This window comes from Gymnoscopelus braueri, assembly GCF_963280865.1.
Source record: "Gymnoscopelus braueri genome assembly, chromosome: 24".
Classification (NCBI taxonomy): domain Eukaryota; kingdom Metazoa; phylum Chordata; class Actinopteri; order Myctophiformes; family Myctophidae; genus Gymnoscopelus; species Gymnoscopelus braueri.
This window is the reverse complement of record NC_137626.1, coordinates 18,244,154-18,268,915: the sequence shown is the minus strand read 5'-3', so window position 1 is coordinate 18,268,915 and position 24,762 is coordinate 18,244,154. Positions and strand designations below refer to the sequence as shown.

Sequence of the window (24,762 nt, the reverse complement as noted above, 5' to 3'; positions counted from 1 at the left end):
ATAGTTTGTTGTTGGATCTGCATAGCCGTGTTGAAAAAAATTCAACAAATTTGTGTTGATGTTGGTTGTTGTTTAGTCCTGTTGCTGTGTATTTGTTTGGTTTTAACATTGTATGGAAAATACAGATAGAAGGGGGGAAATCTGTGTAAAATCACTGTACAGACTGTTGCATTTGCAGTCAATACTATTCAGATTACCTATAACACAAAACCTGTATTGTAATAAAAGATTGTCTCTTCAGTAAACTGACAAAAATGTAAACCTTATTGAGTTATACTGTAAGGCCCTATATATTACATATCTATATACAAACTAAATATCATGTAATCTTCCAGGAAGCAATTTGCTTCTCTAGAATTAAGGGATAGTCTACAAATGGAATTCACCATCTTAACGGGAAGACTCCCAAACTTAACCCAAAATAAAATGTAGCATAAAAGTAAGTAATAAACTGTACCAACTTTTTAATATCAATTTGGTTTGTCTTAAATAAAGGTTAAAAGGGGGTGTAAAAGACTTTGATTTGAAATGTCAAACGGGTAAAATAAGGTTTTGTTTGGGGAATTGTTATGGCAATATTGGACTGTTAAATATTGATCTATCATTTCATGATTGTATGCATATCATGAGATTACATTTGCTCCACACCAACTGATGTGTGTGGCAAAGGGTAGTAACTCCTTTCATTGGGGAGATTGGGGGACATGCTGTGTGGACAAAGAACTGGTTTGCCCTGGCCAGGAGGGGGTATGACACCTCCTTTGTGTCAATCAGAAATTAGGATACAAAGTGACTGAGAGACAGAGGCAGGGAGATCTTTGGGAGGAGATTGACTGAGTGAGAGGACATGCGAGGCTGAAGCCTTGTGAGGGGAATATTGCAGTTGACTGGCTCGATACTTTAATTAATTCTAAAATAAACTTGGACTTATATGCATTCATATTTTGTATGGACAATATATTATTTCCATAACAATATATAATAAATTGAATACGGCTAGCACTTTACATATCATCAGGTTCACACAAAGTGTGTCCATGTTATAGTTAGTTTAACAGTAATAATTTTTAATAAAGCAAAATAATTTTATCCGCTTCTCTTATACCCCTGTAGTACCAACACATGCCCCCCTGGGTACAAAATAATATGTAACCTTCCCGGTATCTTACATCAATACACAAGTCCTTTGCTACCCAGATAGCAAAATATGGTTATTCAACGTTGAATTATAGTCGTTAGGGTTGATTTTTGGTTACGATTGAAGACTGATGGTTTTTCAACATTGAATCACTGTTGTATTGCAGTGCAAAATTCAATGATTGAAATGCCAACATTGAATCAGCGTTGAATCTATGGTGCAAATTCAATGATTGAAATGCCAACATTGAATCAGCATTGAATCTATGCTGTTTGCCTTTTTCTTTTCTTTTTTCTTGATGGGGGGAGGGGGGGAGGCACACCCCTCCTCACACCCCCCCTCCCCCCATTTAATGATTGAAATGACAACATTGATTCAACGTTTTATCCATGCAGTTTGCCGTTTTCTTTTCTTTTTTTCTTGTTGGGGGGAGGGGGGGCAAACCCCTCCTCCCCCTCCCCCCTCCTCCCATTTAATTATTGAAATACCAACATTGATTCAATGTTGAATCTATGACATTTGCCTTATTCTTTTTTTGACGGGTGAGGGAGGGGGGATGCCTTCGCCTCCCCTCCCCTCCTCCCCCTACCTTCGCTAACCCTAACCTTAGCTGCCCTTGGGTTAGGGTTAGCCTTCTGGAGCCCATGGAGTGAATCCGAAATCAGATTCTCGATCAGTGCGTGTCCGATTCGCCCAATATAAGTTTCCTTCCACACAGACCTACGGTTTACAACCTAGGCTCTTAATTGCCTAGTGCAGCGATTCTCAAACTATGGGTCGCAACCCAAAGTGGAAGGAAAAAAAGACGATGTCCTTCACTCGGATTTTACACCAGGCAGTCGTTTGTGTATTTGTCCTGTCTCGCGCATCAACTGAGGCCGATAGGCTGTGCTTCAATACACATCATGCATGTATAATTTGGGGGGGCTGCGTCCACGACCAACGTGAAACCTCTCTCTCTCTCTCTCTCTCACACAACCCGACACCACACACACACACCCCGACACGACACTGACACTGCACACAATGCACACAGCGTAGCAACAACACAGGAGGACACAGATGATTTAGCTGAGCTCTTCAAAACGATTTACTTAGTCCGTAAGCGAGAGGGTACAAAATACAAGAACCGCGGATCCATGTGGTTTCATCTGTAGCCCTCGCACGGAGTTTAACTTAGACTGCGTCGTAACGTTACCGTCAGACAACAATTACAGACAACCAGAGACCACCAGTAGCCTACTACCAACAGCTGCACCGCTATGTCGGATAAAGAAATGATGTGGTTCTAGCGAGATATTTTGGGGGCGGTTTGCTGGGGTCGCCAAAAGATTTCCCTTATTATATGGGGTCGTGGTATGAAAAAGTTTGAGAACCCCTGGCCTAGTGTTACCGCTTCACTTCAACGTGCTTTAACTTGATAATGTATTACGGGCCCATCTTTTGATATGTTGTAGAGCTTGTCCATGCGAACACGTGGATATGTGTCTAATTTCTTTGACACTTTTATGGCGAAGATCTCCACTTTCACTATGGTCCTAAGAATCTAAAACCCTAAGACCATTTTGAGTGGTCTTAGGGTTGAATGGTCTTGTAGTGTCTTACATGGACGTGTTTCCCAGAGGAAAGCATAAGAATGCGATTCAACTTCCCTAGGCTCTAGGCCTACTAGGCCTAGGGAACCAGCTTAAAGTTGGGGTGCCTGCGACCTTATACAGGGATTTTAATTCAGACCTCAATAGCTTCGACTACATACCTGGACAAGGAAAGTGGTGCTGTGAGGATATTATTTTTTGATTTTCGAAGCGCCTTTAACACCATACAGCCCCCCCCCCCCCCTCCTTCCCCTTCTGAAAGACAAACTGAACAGCATGCATGTTGGCCCACACCTTGTGTCCTGGATCATGGACTACCTCACTGACAGACCACAATACGTCAGGTTGAGGGACTTTACATCTGACACTGTGACCTGCAGCACAAGAGTCCCCCAGGGGACTGTGCTGGCCTCCCTTCTCTTCACCCTTTACACGGCAGAGCTCAGACACTGCACAGAGATGTGCCACCTGCAGACATTCTCAGTAATGTAAAGTATACATAATAATAGTAATAATAATATTAATAATAATAATAAAAAAATAATAATAATACATTTTATTTATAGCACACTTTACATTTTTGGAAATCAGGTTAAAAAACAACAGGTTAAAAAACAAAAGGCACAAAAATGTTAAATGTTTTTACATGATGTGAACATCATCATTAATATCAGTTATTATTATCATTATTAATTTTATCCTTCAACTTCAGCCGATCTACAAGCTCACAACTTGCAGATCGGCTGTTTGCCTCTTTCTTATATTATTTGAGAATTTGGCCAATGTTTGACAAAAATTTTTTTGTATAGTTTGTTGATTACTCTTGATGCAGCAATGGTCTTTTTATTTGCTATATTTTTACTTTTTCATTTATTAAAAAGGTTACTTAAATTGTCCCTTCACTGTCATCTGGGGACCCCCCCCCCCCCCCCCCCAGAAAAAAAAATCATGTGGGGACCCCTGGCTGGTCCCGATCCACAGGTTGAGTACCACTGACCCAAAATTGCGTCAACATTACAAAGGGGTTAGGCGGAGGCGGAGCTTATCCGTTTTGAACACACACTCAGACGGACCGGGGAGCTGCAGGAAGTCGAACTAACGGCTCAGGAGGAGCGAACCTTACAGACATGGATGTTTCCATGCTTCTAATCTACTATAACAGGTAAATTGAATTAGTTTATGGAATTAAAATGTTGTCCAACTTGTTAGTTCATGACCGTGGCGTGTATTTGCCCGAGTATAGCCCTGAAACATGACTGTCATATATGATATGATAGTCATGACGAAACTTCAACCTGGTGTTTGCACTTTCAACTTTACGGTCCTTACATCTAAATAAACGTTCAGATTTCAAATATAAAGTGCTTAACCCATGGCCACGGATGTTACAATTATATATGGTATCTCAGAAGTACCCGTATTTTCCGTATTGTTTAATAAAAAGCATTTTCATCCGATCGATGGCCATTTCCTCATAGAGTTATAACGTATGTAGAGTGCAATACACTTCCCAACCGATAGGGTCACAGTTAGCATATGGCGAAAAACCTAAGAAAATGGCCACCGATCGGATTAAAATGCTTTTTATTGAACAATACGGAAGATACGTGTACATCTGAGGGTCCGTACATACTTGTAACATTCGTGGCCATGAGGTCAGCACTTTATATTTGGAATCTGAACGTTTATGTGGATGTACGGGCTATAAATGGAGAAAGTGCAAACACTAGTTTGCAGTTTATCCATGACGCTCGTGATCCATGGCATTTTGAAACTAGTCGTTGGTAGAAACATATTTAAACACGATTAAAATATAATTGTATCCAAGTGATGTTTATAATTAGTAAATCAATAAGTCTGATTAAGTACTTTAGCCCTATTTTATACTTTTGTCGTACAACAGCGTTGCTTAAAAAAATCGCCAATCTACAAGCTCACAACCTGTTGATTTTACTATTTTTATTAAGAAGAAAACCCCGACTGGATCTGTGGATCCGGATCTTCAAATAGTAAAATCAGCAGGAAGTTGACATTTTTATTCAAAAAATAAACAGTACTGGGTTTGGTGATGTTCTATATTGTCTGAATTAGCTTTGATTGTGTTTGTTTATGTGCTAAAATAGTGACTTTGAGAGCTGTTTCAGCGTACAATGTAAGTCAATGAGGAGCATATTTTGTTTGAATGATCAATTTCTAATCAATGGAGCAATTATATTTGATTTCTTGTTCTCCTTTGGAGTTACATCATGGCAAGGTAAATACACAACACAAACCTCTACCAAAGTGGTCTTGCCCTTTTAAGCACTATCGCTTTAAACATGGAAGCCATGCCAGAACCACGCAATTTAAAAAACATAATTTACCATTATAAATCCTAACCAAACAGTAAAGAAATACCACATCACACTGGGCAGAAAAAAGTGTTACACTGGCATTCACCTCATTAGAGCTATTTGGATGCAGTAACCTATGTTAAACCTATGTTAAATCTGTGCTCCTTCTCCAGGTGTTTTTGGGTCTTCCTCTGCTCCGTTTGCCTGGTGCGTTCCATGTTAATGTTTAATTATTGCTGTTTTGTTTCTCCTGAATGTGTGACTAATCCTGCTCCACTTTCTCCTTATCAGCTGTACCTCCACTGTTAAGTTTCTAAGATACAAAGTCATCCCTCCATAGACTGCCCTATTCATGATAATTAAAACTTGTATCTGATTGCATTTAATGGCATTCTCCCACTATGCTTTCAAAAACTAAATGATAAAACAAATGTCATTTATCTATAGACACAGGTATCTGTACACCTTCACTTGTCTTTATGAGGGGATCTACTAATATTTCCTATAACTAATTAATTAAAGTCTAACACATCAATCTTCTTCTTCTTGCGTATGTCATCAGATCCTCAGCTCCGTTGCAGCAAGCCAGTCCAGCGTCTCGTCATCCAGGTTCATCAGGCCTAGGTCGCCATGTGGTGGGCGGTGTTTCGGGCAGCTGGTCATGATGTGTTCCACAGTCTTTAGGGGGTCTCCAGGTTCACAGTGGGCACTGTCCGAGAGGCCCCACTGTTGCATTGCTTCACCGAAGCGTCCCACGCTTGTCCTCAGGCGGTTGAGGGTTGTCCACTGCTTACGGGGCAGGTGCTGGCCAGGGACATCTGTGGGATCCTCGATGTAGTTGTGAAGCCTAGATGGTTCTGCTGCTTTCCACTGTTCCCTCCACCTTGCCTTGCTAGTCTGCAGTCTAACACATCAATGTTAGACTGTTTCTCTTCAAACAACATCAACACTTCACTGATACTCTTGGTAAATAAGTTTGCTATACTATTTGAAAATGGTGCCAACATGACAACTGTTTAGTTCAGGACATGGCTATGTTTAACAACGTGATACACTATCTGGTCATAATAGATCTTGGGATAACAACTCTACTTTCAAGCAGATAGAATGTTTACAGCTGTCTAGATGTACTTAAATCATTAATTGATCTGTTAATTATTTATGCGTGTACAGTATTTACAGTCTGTTCTTTCTATTGAATATAGTCATTCCAGAATTTTACTTCCCCTTAGTGGGTGTGTATTGTGTTTTCTACCATATAAAAAGGCGACATTTGACATGTAATTGTGGTTGTGGTTGTTAGGACACCGATGACCTTCCAGACATGTCCCACCTCTCCATTGGGATCCTGACCGTGGTTCCTGAAGACAGCCCGGCTTCTCCTCACTCACTGCACTTGGACTCTTCACTATCATGCATCGTCTTGGAAGGTACAACAGTGATGACCTTCAAAGTCTCCCACATGCCATCTGCCTACTGTTTGGACTGATTTACGCACTGAATTTGGAGTACCCCAAATCAATGAAGAACACCTTTGATTTTATTCAAAGAGTTCTTCTCTCACTTGGACATAAATCCCTAAAACCCAAAATACAATCTCTCAAAAACTGATGGAGTTAGTGATTGTTAAGATTAGAATAACCACTGGATTAATGCAGGCACTTTGATTGTTTAGCTTTGAATAACCATCAATTTAATGCAGACACTTTAATTTTGATTGTTACGGTTATAATAACCATTGATTTATTGCACTCATTTTGATTTTTGTATTGCTAAGGTTATAATTGAATATAAATTGAATTTATTTGTGACTTGTATTACATTCCACATTACTTTTGATTGGTCTATCTAAAATCCACAATGCATTGCATAAAGGCATAGCTATTTTTTAAAGATCTTTGACAGACTACAAACTAAGGTCACTTTTCTATGTCTCTGCAACCTTGTGATACCTTCTACCCCGATTTACAGCCATACCCTCCAGCCTCTTCTACACAGGCCTGCCGACCTGTTGATGAGGTATGTTTTCTTTAGATTTAACCCATGTAGACCTACAAGCTCTTAGCACAGCACTCGGTGCTGCGCTATGAGCTTGTATAGTAGCCTATAGTTTTGATGATTTTTGACCAAGTACAATTAAGGGCCTTTTGTCTTTTCTGCACAGCCGTATGCAGCTACATATATGGACTTGGATCAGTGGAACCAAGAAACACCCAGTGTACTGCAACCTCCATCTCCGTCCAGTGATGCTCCAGTAGAAGGTGTGGTTCCTCAGCTAAGTGTCAGCAGACTTGGCACTGTTGTCCTTCAAATTCAGGATTCATAGATGAGTTTTGCTTTTTTTTTTTTAACTTTTCTTTACAGTTTTTGACGTGCTTTCAATCTTTCTAGGTCAACCAAATCCATCTGACCAGAGCATACCAGAGGGTCAAGGGTGGCAGCCTTGCGACTCTTGTCGGTCTGAGGTGGAGAAGCTCCAGCTCCAGTTGAGGAGGATAACCACTGTGCTCTCCAGTATCAGTACGTTTTATTGCCTGTAATGTTGCAGTTTTCAGTTGTCTGCTAATTTCTTTGTCTCACTTGAAACTTTACTTTATCCTGTACCTCTTTTGTGAGTTCTCTGACATGACTGGAAAACATTGGTATCCCAAAATAAAACTGTTTTCTGTTTACTGAAGAGCTGGGGAGATCGACCCCTGCTACTGAACAAATACTCATCAATGACTGCTATCAGAATATACTGTAGAGCTTTGTAGAACAGTACTCAATCTTATTGTTTTACAAATACACTCAGTAGACTCAGATTTTTTTGTCTTTGTTCTAGGCTCTGAGAAACTAGACGCACTGAAGGGCTTTATCACCCTGGTCGGTGACCTAGAGTCTGGAGTGTCCAGTCTCGGGCAGCAGGAGCTATATCCAGGTATGGATGTATACGTTTGCCATACATTTCACACTGAACCTGACGTTCTTGGTAGCGAGTGATCCGTGTTGTGAGCTGCAACTAGATAGTGAAGTTTTCAGAAGGTCACAGTTGTCTGTTTTCATGGTGCACTGAGCGCAGAAAGGGGTCAATGTAGCTGATGTCTTAAAATGCAGTTTGTTAATTGCTCGCTCTCTATTCACAGGCTGTGGACAGATGATTTCATCTGTGCAGCTGGCAGCCATACACCAGCGTGCCAGGAAGGACTGCAAGAGGCTATTCCACGCCTTGTTCGAGGTGTTCTTCACCCATGAGGAGTGCCGCAATGCCGTCGTATACGGAAAGCATGGTGTCATCCCAGAGGGGAAGAACAAACTGGATGAGGCGAAGAGGCACTGTTCAGTAAGTATTTGTCACACCACTAGTTCCTCAGAGTAGTGTTATAGATGGCCAGTCAGTGGAGTTGGTAACCACTTATAGACAGACATGCAAAAGTGTCACTTTTCAGCTACAGTCACCTTTTTGAACTCAAATAGGGCAATTGTGTGACACCTGACCCGAAAGAAAACATGTTGTCACCTTTTTCACCTCGGGCTGTTTGCATGCCTGTGTATACCACCTGTATACCACCCATAGACCACCTATAGACCACCTGTATACCACCTGTATACCACCTATAGTCCACCTGTATACCACCTATAGACCACCCGTATACCACCCATAGACCACCTAGAGACCACCTATAGTCCACCCGTATACCACCTAGAGACCACCTGTATACCACCCGTATACCACCTGTATACCACCTATAGACCACCCGTATACCACCCATAGACCACCTAGAGACCACCTATAGTCCACCCGTATACCACCTAGAGACCACCTAGAGACCACCTAGAGACCACCTGTATACCACCTGTATACCACCCATAGACTCACCTCTTCAGACTCCACCTCAGCCCGTAGCACTTGCCCTCCTAGCCTTGATGACCTTGCAGGATTATGCAAAGGACAGATACCAGGTCATTGTTGACCTGGCATCCTATAAATGCTGAGTCCACCTAGAGTCCACCTAGAGTCCACCTAGAGTCCACCTAGAGTCCACCTAGAGTCCACCTAGAGTCCACCTCTAGACCACCTGTATACCACCTGTATACCACCCATAGACCACCTAGAGACCACCTGTATACCACCCATAGACCACCCGTATACCACCTAGAGACCACCTGTAGACCACCTGTAGACCACCTGTAGACCACCTGTATACCACCTGTAGACCACCTGTATACCACCTGTATACCACCCATAGACCACCTATAGACCACCTGTATACCACCTGTATACCACCCGTATACCACCCGTATACCACCCGTAGACCACCTATAGACCACCTGTATACCACCCGTAGACCACCCATAGACCACCTATAGACCACCTATAGTCCACCTGTATACCACCTCTAGACCACCTGTATACCACCACCTGTATACCACCCGTATACCACCTGTATACCACCTATAGACCACCCGTATACCACCTAGAGACCACCTAGAGACCACCTGTAGACCACCTGTATACCACCTGTATACCACCTAGAGACCACCTATAGTCCACCTGTATACCACCTGTATACCACCTATAGACCACCTGTATACCACCCATAGACCACCTATAGACCACCTGTATACCACCTAGAGACCACCTATAGTCCACCTGTATACCACCTGTATACCACCCGTATACCACCCATAGACCACCTATAGACCACCTGTATACCACCTGTATACCACCCGTATACCACCTATAGTCCACCTGTATACCACCTATAGACCACCTGTATACCACCCGTATACCACCCATAGACCACCTAGAGACCACCTATAGTCCACCCGTATACCACCTAGAGACCACCTATAGTCCACCCGTATACCACCTAGAGACCACCTGTATACCACCTAGAGACCACCTATAGTCCACCCGTATACCACCTAGAGACCACCTATAGTCCACCCGTATACCACCTAGAGACCACCTGTATACCACCTAGAGACCACCTATAGTCCACCCGTATACCACCTAGAGACCACCTGTATACCACCTAGAGACCACCTAGAGACCACCTATAGTCCACCTGTATACCACCCGTATACCACCCATAGACCACCTATAGACCACCTATAGACCACCTGTATACCACCTATAGACCACCCGTATACCACCTATAGTCCACCTGTGTACCACCTATAGACCACCTGTATACCACCCGTATACCACCCATAGACCACCTAGAGACCACCTATAGTCCACCCGTATACCACCTAGAGACCACCTATAGTCCACCCGTATACCACCTAGAGACCACCTGTATACCACCTAGAGACCACCTATAGTCCACCTGTATACCACCTGTATACCACCCGTATACCACCCATAGACCACCTATAGACCACCTGTATACCACCTGTATACCACCTGTATACCACCTATAGACCACCTGTATACCACCCATAGACCACCTAGAGACCACCTAGAGACCACCTAGAGACCACCTGTATACCACCTGTAGACCACCTAGAGACCACCTAGAGTCCACCTAGAGACCACCTAGAGTCCACCTGTATACCACCCGTATACCACCTGTATACCACCCATAGACCACCCGTATACCACCCATAGACCACCTAGAGACCACCTGTATACCACCTATAGACCACCTGTATACCACCTGTATACCACCTAGAGACCACCTGTATACCACCTGTATACCACCTGTATACCACCTGTATACCACCTATAGACCACCTGTATACCACCTATAGACCACCCGTATACCACCTATAGTCCACCTGTATACCACCTATAGACCACCCGTATACCACCCATAGACCACCTCGAGACCACCTATAGTCCACCCGTATACCACCTAGAGACCACCTATAGTCCACCCGTATACCACCTATAGACCACCCGTATACCACCCATAGACCACCTAGAGACCACCTATAGTCCACCCGTATACCACCTAGAGACCACCTATAGTCCACCCGTATACCACCTAGAGACCACCTGTATACCACCTAGAGACCACCTATAGTCCACCTGTATACCACCCATAGACCACCTATAGACCACCTGTATACCACCTATAGACCACCTGTATACCACCCGTATACCACCCATAGACCACCTAGAGACCACCTATAGTCCACCCGTATACCACCTAGAGACCACCTATAGTCCACCCGTATACCACCTAGAGACCACCTGTATACCACCTAGAGACCACCTATAGTCCACCTGTATACCACCTGTATACCACCCGTATACCACCCATAGACCACCTGTATACCACCTGTATACCACCTATAGACCACCTGTATACCACCCATAGACCACCTAGAGACCACCTAGAGACCACCTAGAGACCACCTGTATACCACCCGTATACCACCCGTAGACCACCCGTAGACCACCTAGAGACCACCTAGAGTCCACCTAGAGACCACCTAGAGTCCACCTATAGACCACCTGTATACCACCCGTATACCACCTGTATACCACCCATAGACCACCCGTATACCACCCATAGACCACCTAGAGACCACCTGTATACCACCTATAGACCACCTGTATACCACCTGTATACCACCTAGAGACCACCTGTATACCACCTATAGACCACCTGTATACCACCTGTATACCACCTATAGACCACCTGTATACCACCTATAGACCACCTGTATACCACCTATAGACCACCCGTATACCACCTATAGTCCACCTGTATACCACCTATAGACCACCCGTATACCACCCATAGACCACCTCGAGACCACCTATAGTCCACCCGTATACCACCTAGAGACCACCTATAGTCCACCCGTATACCACCTATAGACCACCCGTATACCACCCATAGACCACCTAGAGACCACCTATAGTCCACCCGTATACCACCTAGAGACCACCTATAGTCCACCCGTATACCACCTAGAGACCACCTGTATACCACCTAGAGACCACCTATAGTCCACCTGTATACCACCCATAGACCACCTGTATACCACCTATAGACCACCTGTATACCACCCATAGACCACCTAGAGACCACCTAGAGACCACCTAGAGACCACCTATAGACCACCTGTATACCACCCGTATACCACCTAGAGACCACCTGTAGACCACCTAGAGACCACCTAGAGTCCACCTAGAGACCACCTAGAGACCACCTATAGACCACCTGTATACCACCCGTATACCACCTGTATACCACCTAGAGACCACCCATAGACCACCTAGAGACCACCTGTATACCACCCATAGACCACCCGTATACCACCCGTATACCACCTGTAGACCACCTAGAGACCACCTAGAGACCACCTAGAGACCACCTAGAGTCCACCTATAGACCACCTGTATACCACCTGTATACCACCTAGAGAACACCCATAGACCACCTAGAGACCACCTGTATACCACCTATAGACCACCTGTATACCACCTAGAGACCACCTGTATACCACCTATATACCACCTGTATACCACCTATAGACCACCTGTATACCAACTATAGACCACCCATAGACCACCCATAGACCACCCGTATACCACCCGTATACCACCCATAGACCACCCGTATACCACCCATAGACCACCCAGAGACCACCTAGAGACCACCTAGAGACCACCTAGAGACCACCTGTATACCACCTGTATACCACCCATACACCACCCATAGACCACCCATAGACCACCCATAGACCACCTATAGACCACCTGTATACCACCTGTAGACCACCTGTATACCACCTGTATACCACCTATAGACCACCCGTATACCACCTAGAGACCACCTAGAGACCACCTAGAGACCACCTGTAGACCACCTATAGACCACCTGTATACCACCTAGAGACCACCTAGAGACCACCTATAGTCCACCTGTATGCCACCCGTATACCACCCATAGACCACCTATAGACCACCTGTATACCACCTAGAGACCACCTATAGTCCACCTGTATACCACCTGTATACCACCCGTATACCACCCATAGACCACCTATAGTCCACCTGTATACAGACATGCAAAAGTGTCACTTTTCAGCTACAGTCACCTTTTTGAACTCAAATAGGGCAATTGTGTGACACCTGACCCGAAAGAAAACAACATGTTGTCACCTTTTTCACCTCGGGCTGTTTGCATGCCTGTATAGATATATATCTTGGGGTATCTTGTGACAATGTATACACATGTCTGTCTTACTGTGTTGTGTTTTTAGGGCTTTTATTTCGGGGGACGGGCGTGCTATAACAATTAAACTTAAAAATATGATACATTCGGAATAAATAGCCTCCAAGTAAAATTTGCAGAGAGCAAGGAGGCTGCCAAGGGCCCCTCCCCTCCCCTCATAACCAGTTGATCAGCTGTAAACTCTGTCTACACAGACTGTGGCAGGCACAGGGCTCCAGAGTGCGACCTGCCTATTGTGCTGTATGTGCGAGTTAAATCTGATTTCGAACCACCTCTGGAGGTGGTTTCAAATCAGATTTCAACTCAGATTTCAACTCGGATGTGTGCATTTAGACTGATTTAACCAGAATCTCCTGTTGACTAGTTGAGCACAATTTCCTAAATTAATATTTAAAAAAAGTTTAGGTTGGAGTCAGGTGCTGGTGAAAGTGTATGCAATGCTTTAGATGCTCATTTCAAATTCCAGTCCAGTCTTTTAGCCAACCCGCACTGGCTGCTGCAGATTAAGTGTCTTTGTGTTTTATATGTATACAAAATTGAGTGTTTAAATCCCATGTGCTTTCTTGTTATCTTATCTTTCAGCTGCTGCTCAACGATCGGACCGAAAATTAACCCAGTTGAACTATGAAAAGACGGTCAAGTCTTGGCTGCTGTTTGCGCCTGGCCGTCAGGGAGGCATCCCGAGGAATGCTCTGGAGCAGCAGGGACCGGATCTGGATGCAGGTGGCACCTCTGCAGGTTCCCTCCCTCCCTGAAGGGATTAACCCATTACAACCTAGTGGTGTCAAAAATAATCGAATAATCGATTAATCGCAATGCGGACATGGACAATTATGAATCGATTCACAAATGTCAATAATCGATTAATCGAATAATCAATTTTGAAAAAGAAAATATGTTTTTTTTATTTAATTTTTTTAATATATATATATTTTTTTGTTTTTTAATCATGTTGCTAATTGCACAGAGAAGTAGGCAGATTTATATGTCGTTCAGTATATCTGACTGCTTGTATTGACTGATGAAAAAGTTTCCATGTTGTACAATAATATAGAAAAGTGTGATGCATCGCGATGCATCGTCGAATCGAATCGAATCGAATTATTACAAGGTTAATTGTAATCGAATCGAATCGTTACCTGGTGAATCGTAATCGAATTGAATCGTGAGGGCAGTGCCAATGCACACCTCTATTACAACCGGGACAGCGTTTTGCGTTTGAACTTCAACCATTTTTTCTTTTCTTTAACCCATCTAGACCGGGACAGCGTTTTGCGTTTGAACTTGGACCTTTTTTTCTTTTCTTTTTATAAAAAACAACTAAAAAAAAATCGTGAAAATGAATATTTTGTCCCCGATTCTGTCTTCTAAATACTTCTTCCAAATCTGTGGTTCTCAAATTTTTCCATGTCAAGGACCCCCAAAATCACATGTATTTGGACGCAGACCCCCACCTAGAAAAATATCTTTCCAGGGACCCCCAGAAACAGATTTCAGTTACAAAAGTTTCCTTTGAAAAATATATATTCAAAGATTTGAACAAATGTTTACGATTTTTCAAAAATAGCAGATCTATCATTTAGAAGACATTCACAGAATCGGGTCAAAATATCCAAATGCTTGCAGACATTTTCACGATTTCTTTCATAAATAGCAGATCTACAATCTTGTATATGTTCTATATTTCATCTGTTAAAGCATAAAAACAATGGTTAAAGCAGTTCAACGCAGGTCTAAATGCCTTGGTTCAATAAATGTGAAGATTCAAATCATATTGTCTGTCTTTATTTTTATATTTTCACATTTTGGGAAATGTAAGGTAATTTTGAACAAGATGTAGCCTTACAGTATATCAGCATACATAATTTAAAATGTACATGCAGATTTACCATTAGGTTGTTGGATGATCAGGATCAATATTGATTCCTAATATGATTCAGTATAATCCAATTAATAAATTAAATCAGTGTTCGATTCCTGATGTTGATTCAACATAAAATCAACTAAAATGTGCATGCAGATTACCATTTAGATGATGGTTGAATCAATGTTGATTCCTAATGTTGATTCAACATTAAATCAACTAAAATGTGCATGCAGATTACCATTTAGATGATGGTTGAATCAATATTGAGTCATAACGTTGATTCAACATAAAATCAACTAAAATCAGCATGCAGAATACCATTTAGATGATGGTTGAATCAACGTTGATATAGTGTTAGTTAGTGGTTGAAACCCAACGTTGAATCAAATAATAATGGCGTTGTGATTTCAGTACAGTTTCAACGTTGAGATTGAACGTTGAGTCAACCGTTATGGCCGACTATTTTTCAACGTTGATTCACCCATATTTTGCTATCTGGGTAGTGATTCAATAAAAGTGTTTTTCCTTCTCTGGTGAGGAGTAGCCTACAATATTTTAAGGAATACTCAATGACTCTCAAAGTTAAGGACTCTAGAACTTAAGAACCTCTAGTTTTAAAATAACTGCAATGCTTGTTTTTGCTCCTATGTTGTAAGTTTCTGATTAAATTACAGTAGCCTACTTTCAGCATGCCTTCATTTCTATTCCAAAATGAGCTATTTGTTTACAGTACATGTTTTAACTTCAGCCCTCCCTCTCCCCCTTTTGCCCTCTTCCTTTCAATATTAGTTCTCTATTGTCCAGTCAATCTCATCAATGAGTTCCTGAATAGCTGCTGAAATGCAGTATGAATCTTTTGGGTCAATAATTAGAAGTAAGTGACTTCTGATTGATTTCATGATGTTTATGTAATAAGTTCACAGTGACATGATATTTCAAAAATAATTAATTCTAAACATATTATTGGTGTAAGCCAAAGAGTATAATCCAGTGTGTTGAAGCCGTGAAGAGGGGAAAGGAATTTGATTAATATGTGTAAGAAAAAAGAACAGATGGGTTTATTGTTATTTTATGAATGTGAGAATATTGAATACAGTAGCTGAAACTCTTTAAAACAAAGAAAGAACAGTAAATTAAGTAATTGTTGAAATAACCTGCATACGTGTTAATAAATGAGATGCACAAGGAAGCGAGAAAGAACAACAATAACAACAACCGCAAAACTGACTCTGTCTACCGTTTACCCTGTTTATTCAGGTGAACCTGCAAATCAGTTTAAAAAAATACAAGTATAAATATAGTTTCCTAAGCCACACCCCTGGGTGTGTAACATGAGCATAGTGAGTAAGGACATTTTCAATTAAAAACCTATATTCTAGGTTACTCTACATGTTTAACATGAACATGTATTTTTAATCTAACATTACACACTATAAGATAATTGATGCTATAAAAGTTTTTTCCTTCTCTGGTGAGGAGTAGCCTACACTATTTTCAAAATTATCATTATCAAAAGCCCTCCCTCTCCCCCTTTTACCCCCTTCTTTTCAATGGTTGTCTATTGTCCAGTCAATCTCAACAATGAGTTCCTGAATAGCTGCTCAGCTTTTGTCCAAAGAATACAGGGAGAAGTCCTATCAAACTTATCCCCGGAATCTGAACCCTATAGTTATTATGATACATGAATAAATGATTACGGTTTAATGATCTAATGTCAAACGCTGTACAACCGTTTTTAATGTCAACATGTTCATATATTGGATTGTTTTGGTGAATATATTGTAAATTGAATATGGTTAGCATTTTACATTATCCTCAGGTTTAGGGCATTTTCAATGAAAAAAATATATTCTAACCGCTTACATGTTTAACGTGAAAACACATTTTTAACAGTCACAAGCTAGCATTATGTCCATGTTTCTTGTGAAATAGAAATATCATACGACATATAAAAAAATGTTTTACTAGAAGGGTTAGATTCTAGCCAGATTCTAAAGTGAACAGGCAAAGTGTTGTAGGCATGAAGAAAGGTTAAAAGGATTTGTTTACTAGACGGTCTGTGTTCTATATTTTTAATGGCATTGAAACCATAACACGTATAACGCTCCACAGACAGTTGAAAGCAATTTCAAGTTATAACATCAAAGTAAATACATAAACAAATAAATAAAGTAAGATCATAAAAATCCCTGGAAGACAACAATTTTGCACAACCTTTACCGCGTTGATGCTGTGGTGAAGCCTCAATTTGTAAAATTAAGACGCAACTAATGACAATAACATAAAAATTATGGTTGCTGATACCAAATGGGCATTCTGAATGTGCTCCCTGAGCATAAACGCATCTTCGTTCTGAACCAATCTCATCCCAAGCTGCACCCAATCGTCTGTTTGTTCAGCCCCCGAGCTGCACACAAACTGACCATGTCTCTGGGATCCTGTTTAGACTGCGGTAAAATCCGATTTATTCAAGAGTGGAGTTTGGCGAGTTCCAACGACCTAATAGTTTCTGTGCTGCGCGGCTGCCTCAGTGTCTCTTATGAACTTGCCCTTTCGAACGTGGCGCCCACAGATACAGACGCCCCAGAGTCAGAGGAGGCGTCTACCTTTTTATGTATATGAGTATCACCCCTCCCTTTATTGGGAGAGGAGGCGAGAAGGGTCTGAAATTCAGACTCATGCTTTGTCTTGAATGAATACAATTCACATTTGAACGACTTCACTTTTGAACCTTCGCGCCGCTCGCCTCTTTAAACAAAAGAAACACTCCCCCAATTATCTCTCTAAACGGGCACCTCCGCAGCTTGCGTCACTACCACCAACCGAGTAACACAACCCAGTAACCCCATTCATAAACACTTCTCATTCATCGCGCAGTTCTATTCTTCTCTCTCCCTCTCTCCCTCTCTCGCTCTCACACTCACACACACATACACACACACATACACAACCACATGCACGCACACGCACATGCGAAACCATACACTCCTCCCTTACCCACTCTCCCACTTTCATTCCCTCGCAGTGCTCGGGCAGAGCGCATGCATGGACAGGACACATGGGCAGAGCACATGCGCGCCTTTACGCACGGTGTTCCCCCCACACAATATTATTTCTCAATACTATTTCAATAATAAATAGTCATAATAATAAATATACTATTTATTCCCACCAAAAATAATAAATATACTATTTATTCCCACCAAACCATCATTTCCCAATACTATTTATTCCCACCAAACCATAAACATTCCCACCAAACCATCATTCTATTCAATCATACTATTTATTCCCACCAAACCATAAACATACTATTTATTCCCACCCATTTCCCAATACTATTTATTCCCACGGATACCCAGATCATTCCCCCCAGATCATTCCCCCCCAGAAGTCACCCCCCAGAAGTCATCAATTCCAATCATTCCAATGACGTCACACATGCGTCATCCAGGGCCTCATCGGGCCTCATCGGGCCTCTTTCATGAATAATAATTAATATTTATGAATAATAACAATACTAATTAGAGAGGCCCCCTAGGAAGCCCCGCCCACCTGTCACTTTTGATGGAAGGTCTTCCATATATCTCTCTGACATTGCTCATGTTGATTTAGAGAGACTTTTTGGCTCATTAGATTAAAGATTCTTCATTGTTACGTCCCATTATACAAGTATTAACCCATTAAGACCGGGAACGCATCCCTGTCATTTTAGATTTCTTTGGCTATTCAAGAATAGCAGATCTAGAAGCTCATAGCGCGGCACAGAGTGCCGCGCTATGAGCTTGTAGATCTGCTATTTTTTGGGGGAAATCGTGAACATTTGTGTTAAAAGAGAACATTTTTAACTCCGATCTGTGCTTCTGGGGGTCCCTGGAACAACATAGTTTGAGATGGGGGTCCCGCGGCCAAGTGCATATAATGTTGGGGGTCCTTGACATGGAAAAGTTGGAGCACCACTGATATAGCAACATACTGTTAGGATTTAGAAAAAAACGTTTTAAACAAGTATTTGGCCGCGGACCCCCATCTCAAAATGTTTTGTTCCAGGGACCCCCAGAAGCAAATATTTGAGTTAAAAATGTTTACTTAAAAAAAAAATCATATTCAAAGATTTGCAAAAAAAAACAGGATTTTCCCAAAATAGCAGATCTACAAGCTCATATATGAGCTTGTAGATCTGCTATTTTTGAATAGCCAAAGGTCTCAATGGGTTAAGAGAGCTGGGTTTTGGCTCTTGGACAATGCAGCAACAAGAGAAACCACAAAATAACACCAATAAAATAACAATATAAACAGTAAATGATTTAGGTTAAAAAAAAAATGGTACAACAAAAATTGCACAATGCAGGATATGATTGTGTTATTTGCTGTGTGCATGGGTCCCATATTTATTTTATCATTTCCTAGAGTGATGCTTGGCTATTAGACACACACAACACGCTCGTGTTTGCGTCCGCACCCTCCGGAGGGAGCGAGGAGCCTCAAGTCACCTTCCCTTCCTATTAGATGCAGCAACCTTCCCCGACACCGCCTCTTCTTCCCAATTACACAGTGACTATATCGTCGTCCATGAAGTGGCCTTGCCGTTCTACCAATTATCTTCAACGAAGCGCCACAGAGGGAGAGCTAACAATGCCACGTGCTGTATTCTTAATTTCAGCAGGGAACAACAATACCGTCTTCGTGTTAACTGTTCTGCCATTATCCACTGCGTCGGTTTGGTGTTTAGGGATCGAAGGAGATGCATGATGAAGATTTTTTGTTTTGAAAAAAAAGAAAATAATCTGAAACAATCCGTGCTGTGAAAGTTATTTTTAGATATTAATTGGCCATGTGTTGTATCAGCATTGTATAAATGTTTTCGTTATCATGTATGACTCATATATCGTCGCTGTTTGGCAGAAACCTCGCATCTCCACATTTCAGCTTTTTAGATGAATTAATCCACTGCTTAATCATACTATTAGTGTCACATAAAAGTAGCATTTTAAATGTTCGATCTACGAGCTCGGAACTTGTGCAGATGCATTGCGTTGTGAGTTTGTAGATCAGCTATTAAAAAAAAAAAGACAAATAGTGAAAGTGGTTAGATATGAAATGTGACTGTGGGTTTTTATACATATTGAATCAATGAAAAGTATTAACAAGCGTGTGGCTAGGCCTGTCACAATTATTACATAATCGCAATTATTTGAAATATTCGCAATTATTTTATTTGCATAATCGTCACAATCGTATCCATGTTGAAAAATGTTCATCCATTTTCAAACACTTTCCAAACATAGCTTACAAAGGGTCACTTTGTGACGCGTTGTAAGCTTGTAGATCAGCTATTTCTACTATTTTGAAAATTATATATGTCAATAATTTCTTTGTACACTTAAGTTAATTGTCATAATCTGCCCTGTGCAATTTTTCATTATGAAGCCTAAAAGGCAAACAGAAATTTGTATTCATATGTTCCAATTCCAAACGCCAAACACACAATTAAATCATTAATCGCAATTATTTGAGTGACAATTAATCGTCAATTTAAATTTGTAATCGTTACAGGCCTACGTGTGGCTAAAGAATATCTACAGTGGATCCACTGGAGAACAGGTTATTTTATTTAATTATTTCCTGAAAAGTAATTGTACGTTTTGGACATACATGGTTACCGCCCGACAGCGACTAATATTGTTTTTCCACCCTCCCTGTGACTGAGTGGCACTTTAAAGCACAAGACATCCCAATTAAAATAAATATATCTTTTTTTTGCATTTACCATGCTGGGTTTTCCTTATCACACAGAAAGGCCCTGAGGCAACAATGGAATAACACACCTCAAAGCAGACATCATTGTGTCGGGTGGAAACCTTCTATGTCCAAAAAACGTTAAATTTTTATTATTTTTTAAAAAAAAAAACATTTTAAAACGGTGAGAATAGCAGATCATGAGGCGTTGTGAGCTTGTAGATCTGCTATTTTCAAATATTTTAGTACTTTTACTTTTGATACTTTAAAGGAGCATTTCACCCCTGGAAGAAACTGCAATCACTCAATGGTAATAGTATTTGTAGTAGATAACAGTAGCGCAATTTAAAATTTGCAACCTATGGCCAGAAAAATTATGAAATCTGTGTGTTTGACTGGACTGCTGCATTACTACAATGACCATAATGCTTTGGTGCACTGCACCTCCTTGTGGCAGGGGAGGTCGCATGTGGGTGTGATCTCCAACTATAGAGCACCGAAGTCCTGACGTCACTCGTTCATCCCCAGGTTTGCGGAAGTAATTTCTCTATGGAGAATAACATTGGGTCATCTTAGAATCGTCTCATATAAGAATTGTGGTCCAAAAATAAACACCGCGTGTCGGCGTTATTGTCAGGGAGGAGGTTCTGTATAGTTTATGATAGTCAGTCACTTATATTTGATACATTCTGTTTCTGGCGAAAATGTAACTAATTTGGCGGAAGTAACATTAGCGTTTTCTCACCGTCAGTTGATGCTTCATATCCATAAGAGTCAACCCGCCGTGGTCATTTGTTTATTTTTGGAACACAGTTCTTATTTGACGCGATATTAAATACGTCTATGGGATTCAGAACGGGGGTGGAAAACTGCGAACCAGGTAGACAAACAAAGGATGTGTAAATGACGTCAGACTTCGGCGGTCTATAACATCCAAACAGCATGCCAGTGTTGCCATGTCTGCTTATTATAAGCGGCTTCTTTCTAAAATGTAGTTGATATTTGGGCTTGTTTCCAAATGTTTTGATTGCTGTTTAAACCAGTGGTTCTCAAACATGTTCATGTATTTTTCCACAGACCCCCATCTGAAATTATAATTTGTGGCAGGGAGCCCCTAACAAATATGTGTCAAAAATATTCCACATTTTGAAAAGCAAATAAAAATATTTTGCAAAAAAAAAAAAAATCCACATTTTGGACTTTTTCCCCCTCAAGATTTTTTGTAAATAGCAGATCTACAAGCTCACAATGGGTTGCGAAGCGTTGTGAGCTTGTAGATCAGCAATTTTCAAATATATAATATCCCATGTCTAGGTAAAGTGCTCTTGGCATAGTTATTTTTCTTTTGGGCTTGTTTTCATAGACCTGGCTGCTTATTTCTCTCACAATATCTGGCAACACTGGCTGTCCTCGCACACGTTCAACTAGTTACATATATGTCCAAGGATTCGTTAGTGATGTCATATCCCTGCAAATCCTTAGTATCTTCATGCAGTTTCACTTCCGTGTCGCATAGTATTGACATCACTGTCACATCCTTGGTATTATGATCCTAGCCTTTCGTGACGGTGTTTGTTTACCAGCGCTGCTACTCCACGCTGTATTTTTTTTTTCAAGCTTGCGCTTATGAAACACTACACAGGATTATTATTTCATGTCAACATTCAAGTACAACTATCAGAAGATAACTCAGGTAAAGTAATGCCACACTCTGCAAGGGGGGTTGCCCGCTGGCCACAGCTAATGGGAGTGGCCGAGTGGGGAAAGAAGGTTGAACAAAGTGTTACGGACACACCATTGGGGCTGTCTTTTGAGCTGGTCTGACTGAGACACGCCGAGACATGTAGTGCGGAAAGGAATGAGACATATCTCTCATGACGCAAATAACGTCACGACGTTTGCGAAGATTACTAGATATCTAAAAACACAGATTATTCACAAAAAAAAAACAGGATCTTGTTTCTTGACTCCTAAACTTCATTAAAAGACCGAAAACTTCTTCCAGGGGTGAAATGGCCCTTTAAGTGCATTTTGATGCCAATACTTTTGTACTTTTACTCAAGTAAATTTTTAATTCGGGACTTTTACTTGTAACAGAGTATTTCTATATTGCAGTATTGATACTTTTACTTAAGTAAAGAATTTGAGTAATTTTTCCACCACTGAACATGGAGATATGAGGTTTTTGCCCGACAGCAACGAATATCCAGGGACACCCACCCATTAACATTGTACTGCTCTCTCTGCATGGCCTCAGGCACTGATAAGAGGATTCACGCCCACCGTTATCCAGATTCAAGAAGTTCACGTGAGAAAGAGATGCGATGGACACCGTGCTGTGGCGCTTTGGAGAGCTGTTTTGCTTTTTCCACATGCAAGTAGTCTCTAATTAGAGCTCTGTGTGTGTGTGTGTGTGTGTGTGTGTGCGCGCGCGTGTGTGTATGTGCGTGCGTGTGTGCGTGCGCTCAGCGGGGGGGCTTCATTGGATAAATATCCCCACGAATTGTAACATATGATTCAATAGTGAGGCGAAGGTGCCCTATTAAAACGCAAGGCAAGAATGGAAGAAAAGCCCCTTTCCCACTTCAAATGTGTGGCAGCCTTTGAAGGTTGGTTGATACACCCCGCCCAACTTCTCTCAGATCACCTCACAGTGCACGCGCACACACACACACACACACACACACACACACACACGCACGCGCCATTCAGACATGGTGTGCCCGATTTGGCTCTCAGGTGGATTTAATTCCTGGCAGTCAAAGAGACAAGAGGCCAGCAGCATGTGGGCAAAAGGCGTTTATATAATCAGCTCGTTTAACCCATTAAGACCGGGAACGCATCTGTGTGTCATTTTTAGATGTCTTTGGCTATTAAAAAATAGCAGATCTACAAGCTCATAGCGCGGCACCGAGTGATGCGCTATGAGCTTGTAGATCTGCTATTTTTTGAAAAATCTTGAAAATTCCTGGCAAAATCTTGGAATATATTTTATTTTTTAAAGCGAACATTTGTAAAATATTTAGTTCCAGGAACCCCCAGAAGGAAAGATTTGAGTTACAAATGTCTAATATTTGCACAACTTTTCAAAAATAGCAGATCTACAAGCTCATAGCGCGGCACTCGGTGCCGCGCTATGAGCTTGTATATTTGCTATTTTTGAATAGCCCAACGAAATCTAAAAATGACACAACAGATGCGTTCCCGGTCTCAAAGAGTTAAAATATGTGTGTCCGTGTCCCTAACCGGATCATCAAAGCCATTCAGCCGCAGCCTCCAAAGACCTCATGCATAAGAAAACCCTCATTGTCATACGGACAAACATTTATATCGCCACTGTAAGTACAAAAAGCCTTCCTTTTTCCAGGAAACGGGGGAAAAAAAAGAACCTAACCTGTTTTAATGGATCAAATGTAGTTATAATTTAGTCACACAAGCTCTTGCTGATACTTTATTTTATTGGTTCAATATTCATGTGTTAAATAATTATTAAAGCCACAGACACTCTTTCAAAAATACACTCTTGTGTAAAATCATCAAATGTTTAAAAAATGGAGATACAAGGTTTCTTTTCAACAGTAACAATATATTTGAAGGGGGCCAGAATTAGACCAAGGATTTTTTTCAGGTTGGAATCGATAGATGAAGCAGATGGTGACGAGAAGAGTGGAGAGCGAATGGGGAGGGGCGGTTAGGAAGGAGAGTAGTGTGGTTACTCACCATCTCCTCTTCATGCAAACGCTTTATGAGTCATACACACACATGCACGCGCACGCGCACACACACAAAACACACACACACACACACACACACACACACACACACACACACACACGCACACGCACACGCACACGCACACGCACACACACACACTCTCATCTGAAGAAGGTACAATGGGAACATTACGATC

At 41.5% G+C, this 24,762-nt stretch overlaps 1 protein-coding gene across 3 annotated transcripts; it reads left to right on the top strand.

The window, feature by feature from the left end:
* The first annotated feature begins 3,693 nt into the window (after positions 1-3,693).
* Positions 3,694-13,873, top strand: LOC308080451 (uncharacterized protein). 3 transcript variants are annotated; one of them, XM_080422342.1, is made up of 10 exons: positions 3,694-3,895; positions 5,240-5,273; positions 5,629-6,032; positions 6,370-6,496; positions 7,038-7,085; positions 7,231-7,327; positions 7,458-7,586; positions 7,891-7,986; positions 8,192-8,388; positions 13,829-13,873. In XM_080422342.1, the coding sequence occupies exons 6-10, from the start codon at positions 7,249-7,251 to the stop codon at positions 13,856-13,858; spliced, it is 531 nt and encodes a 176-aa protein (XP_080278468.1). In that variant the 5' UTR covers positions 3,694-3,895; positions 5,240-5,273; positions 5,629-6,032; positions 6,370-6,496; positions 7,038-7,085; positions 7,231-7,248; the 3' UTR covers positions 13,859-13,873. The 3 variants fall into 3 exon arrangements, with proteins under 3 accessions (XP_080278468.1, XP_080278466.1, XP_080278467.1); XM_080422340.1 differs by lacking the exon at positions 13,829-13,873 and having other exon boundaries at positions 8,192-8,454; XM_080422341.1 differs by lacking the exons at positions 5,240-5,273; positions 13,829-13,873 and having other exon boundaries at positions 8,192-8,454.
* Positions 13,874-24,762: the final 10,889 nt, after the last annotated feature.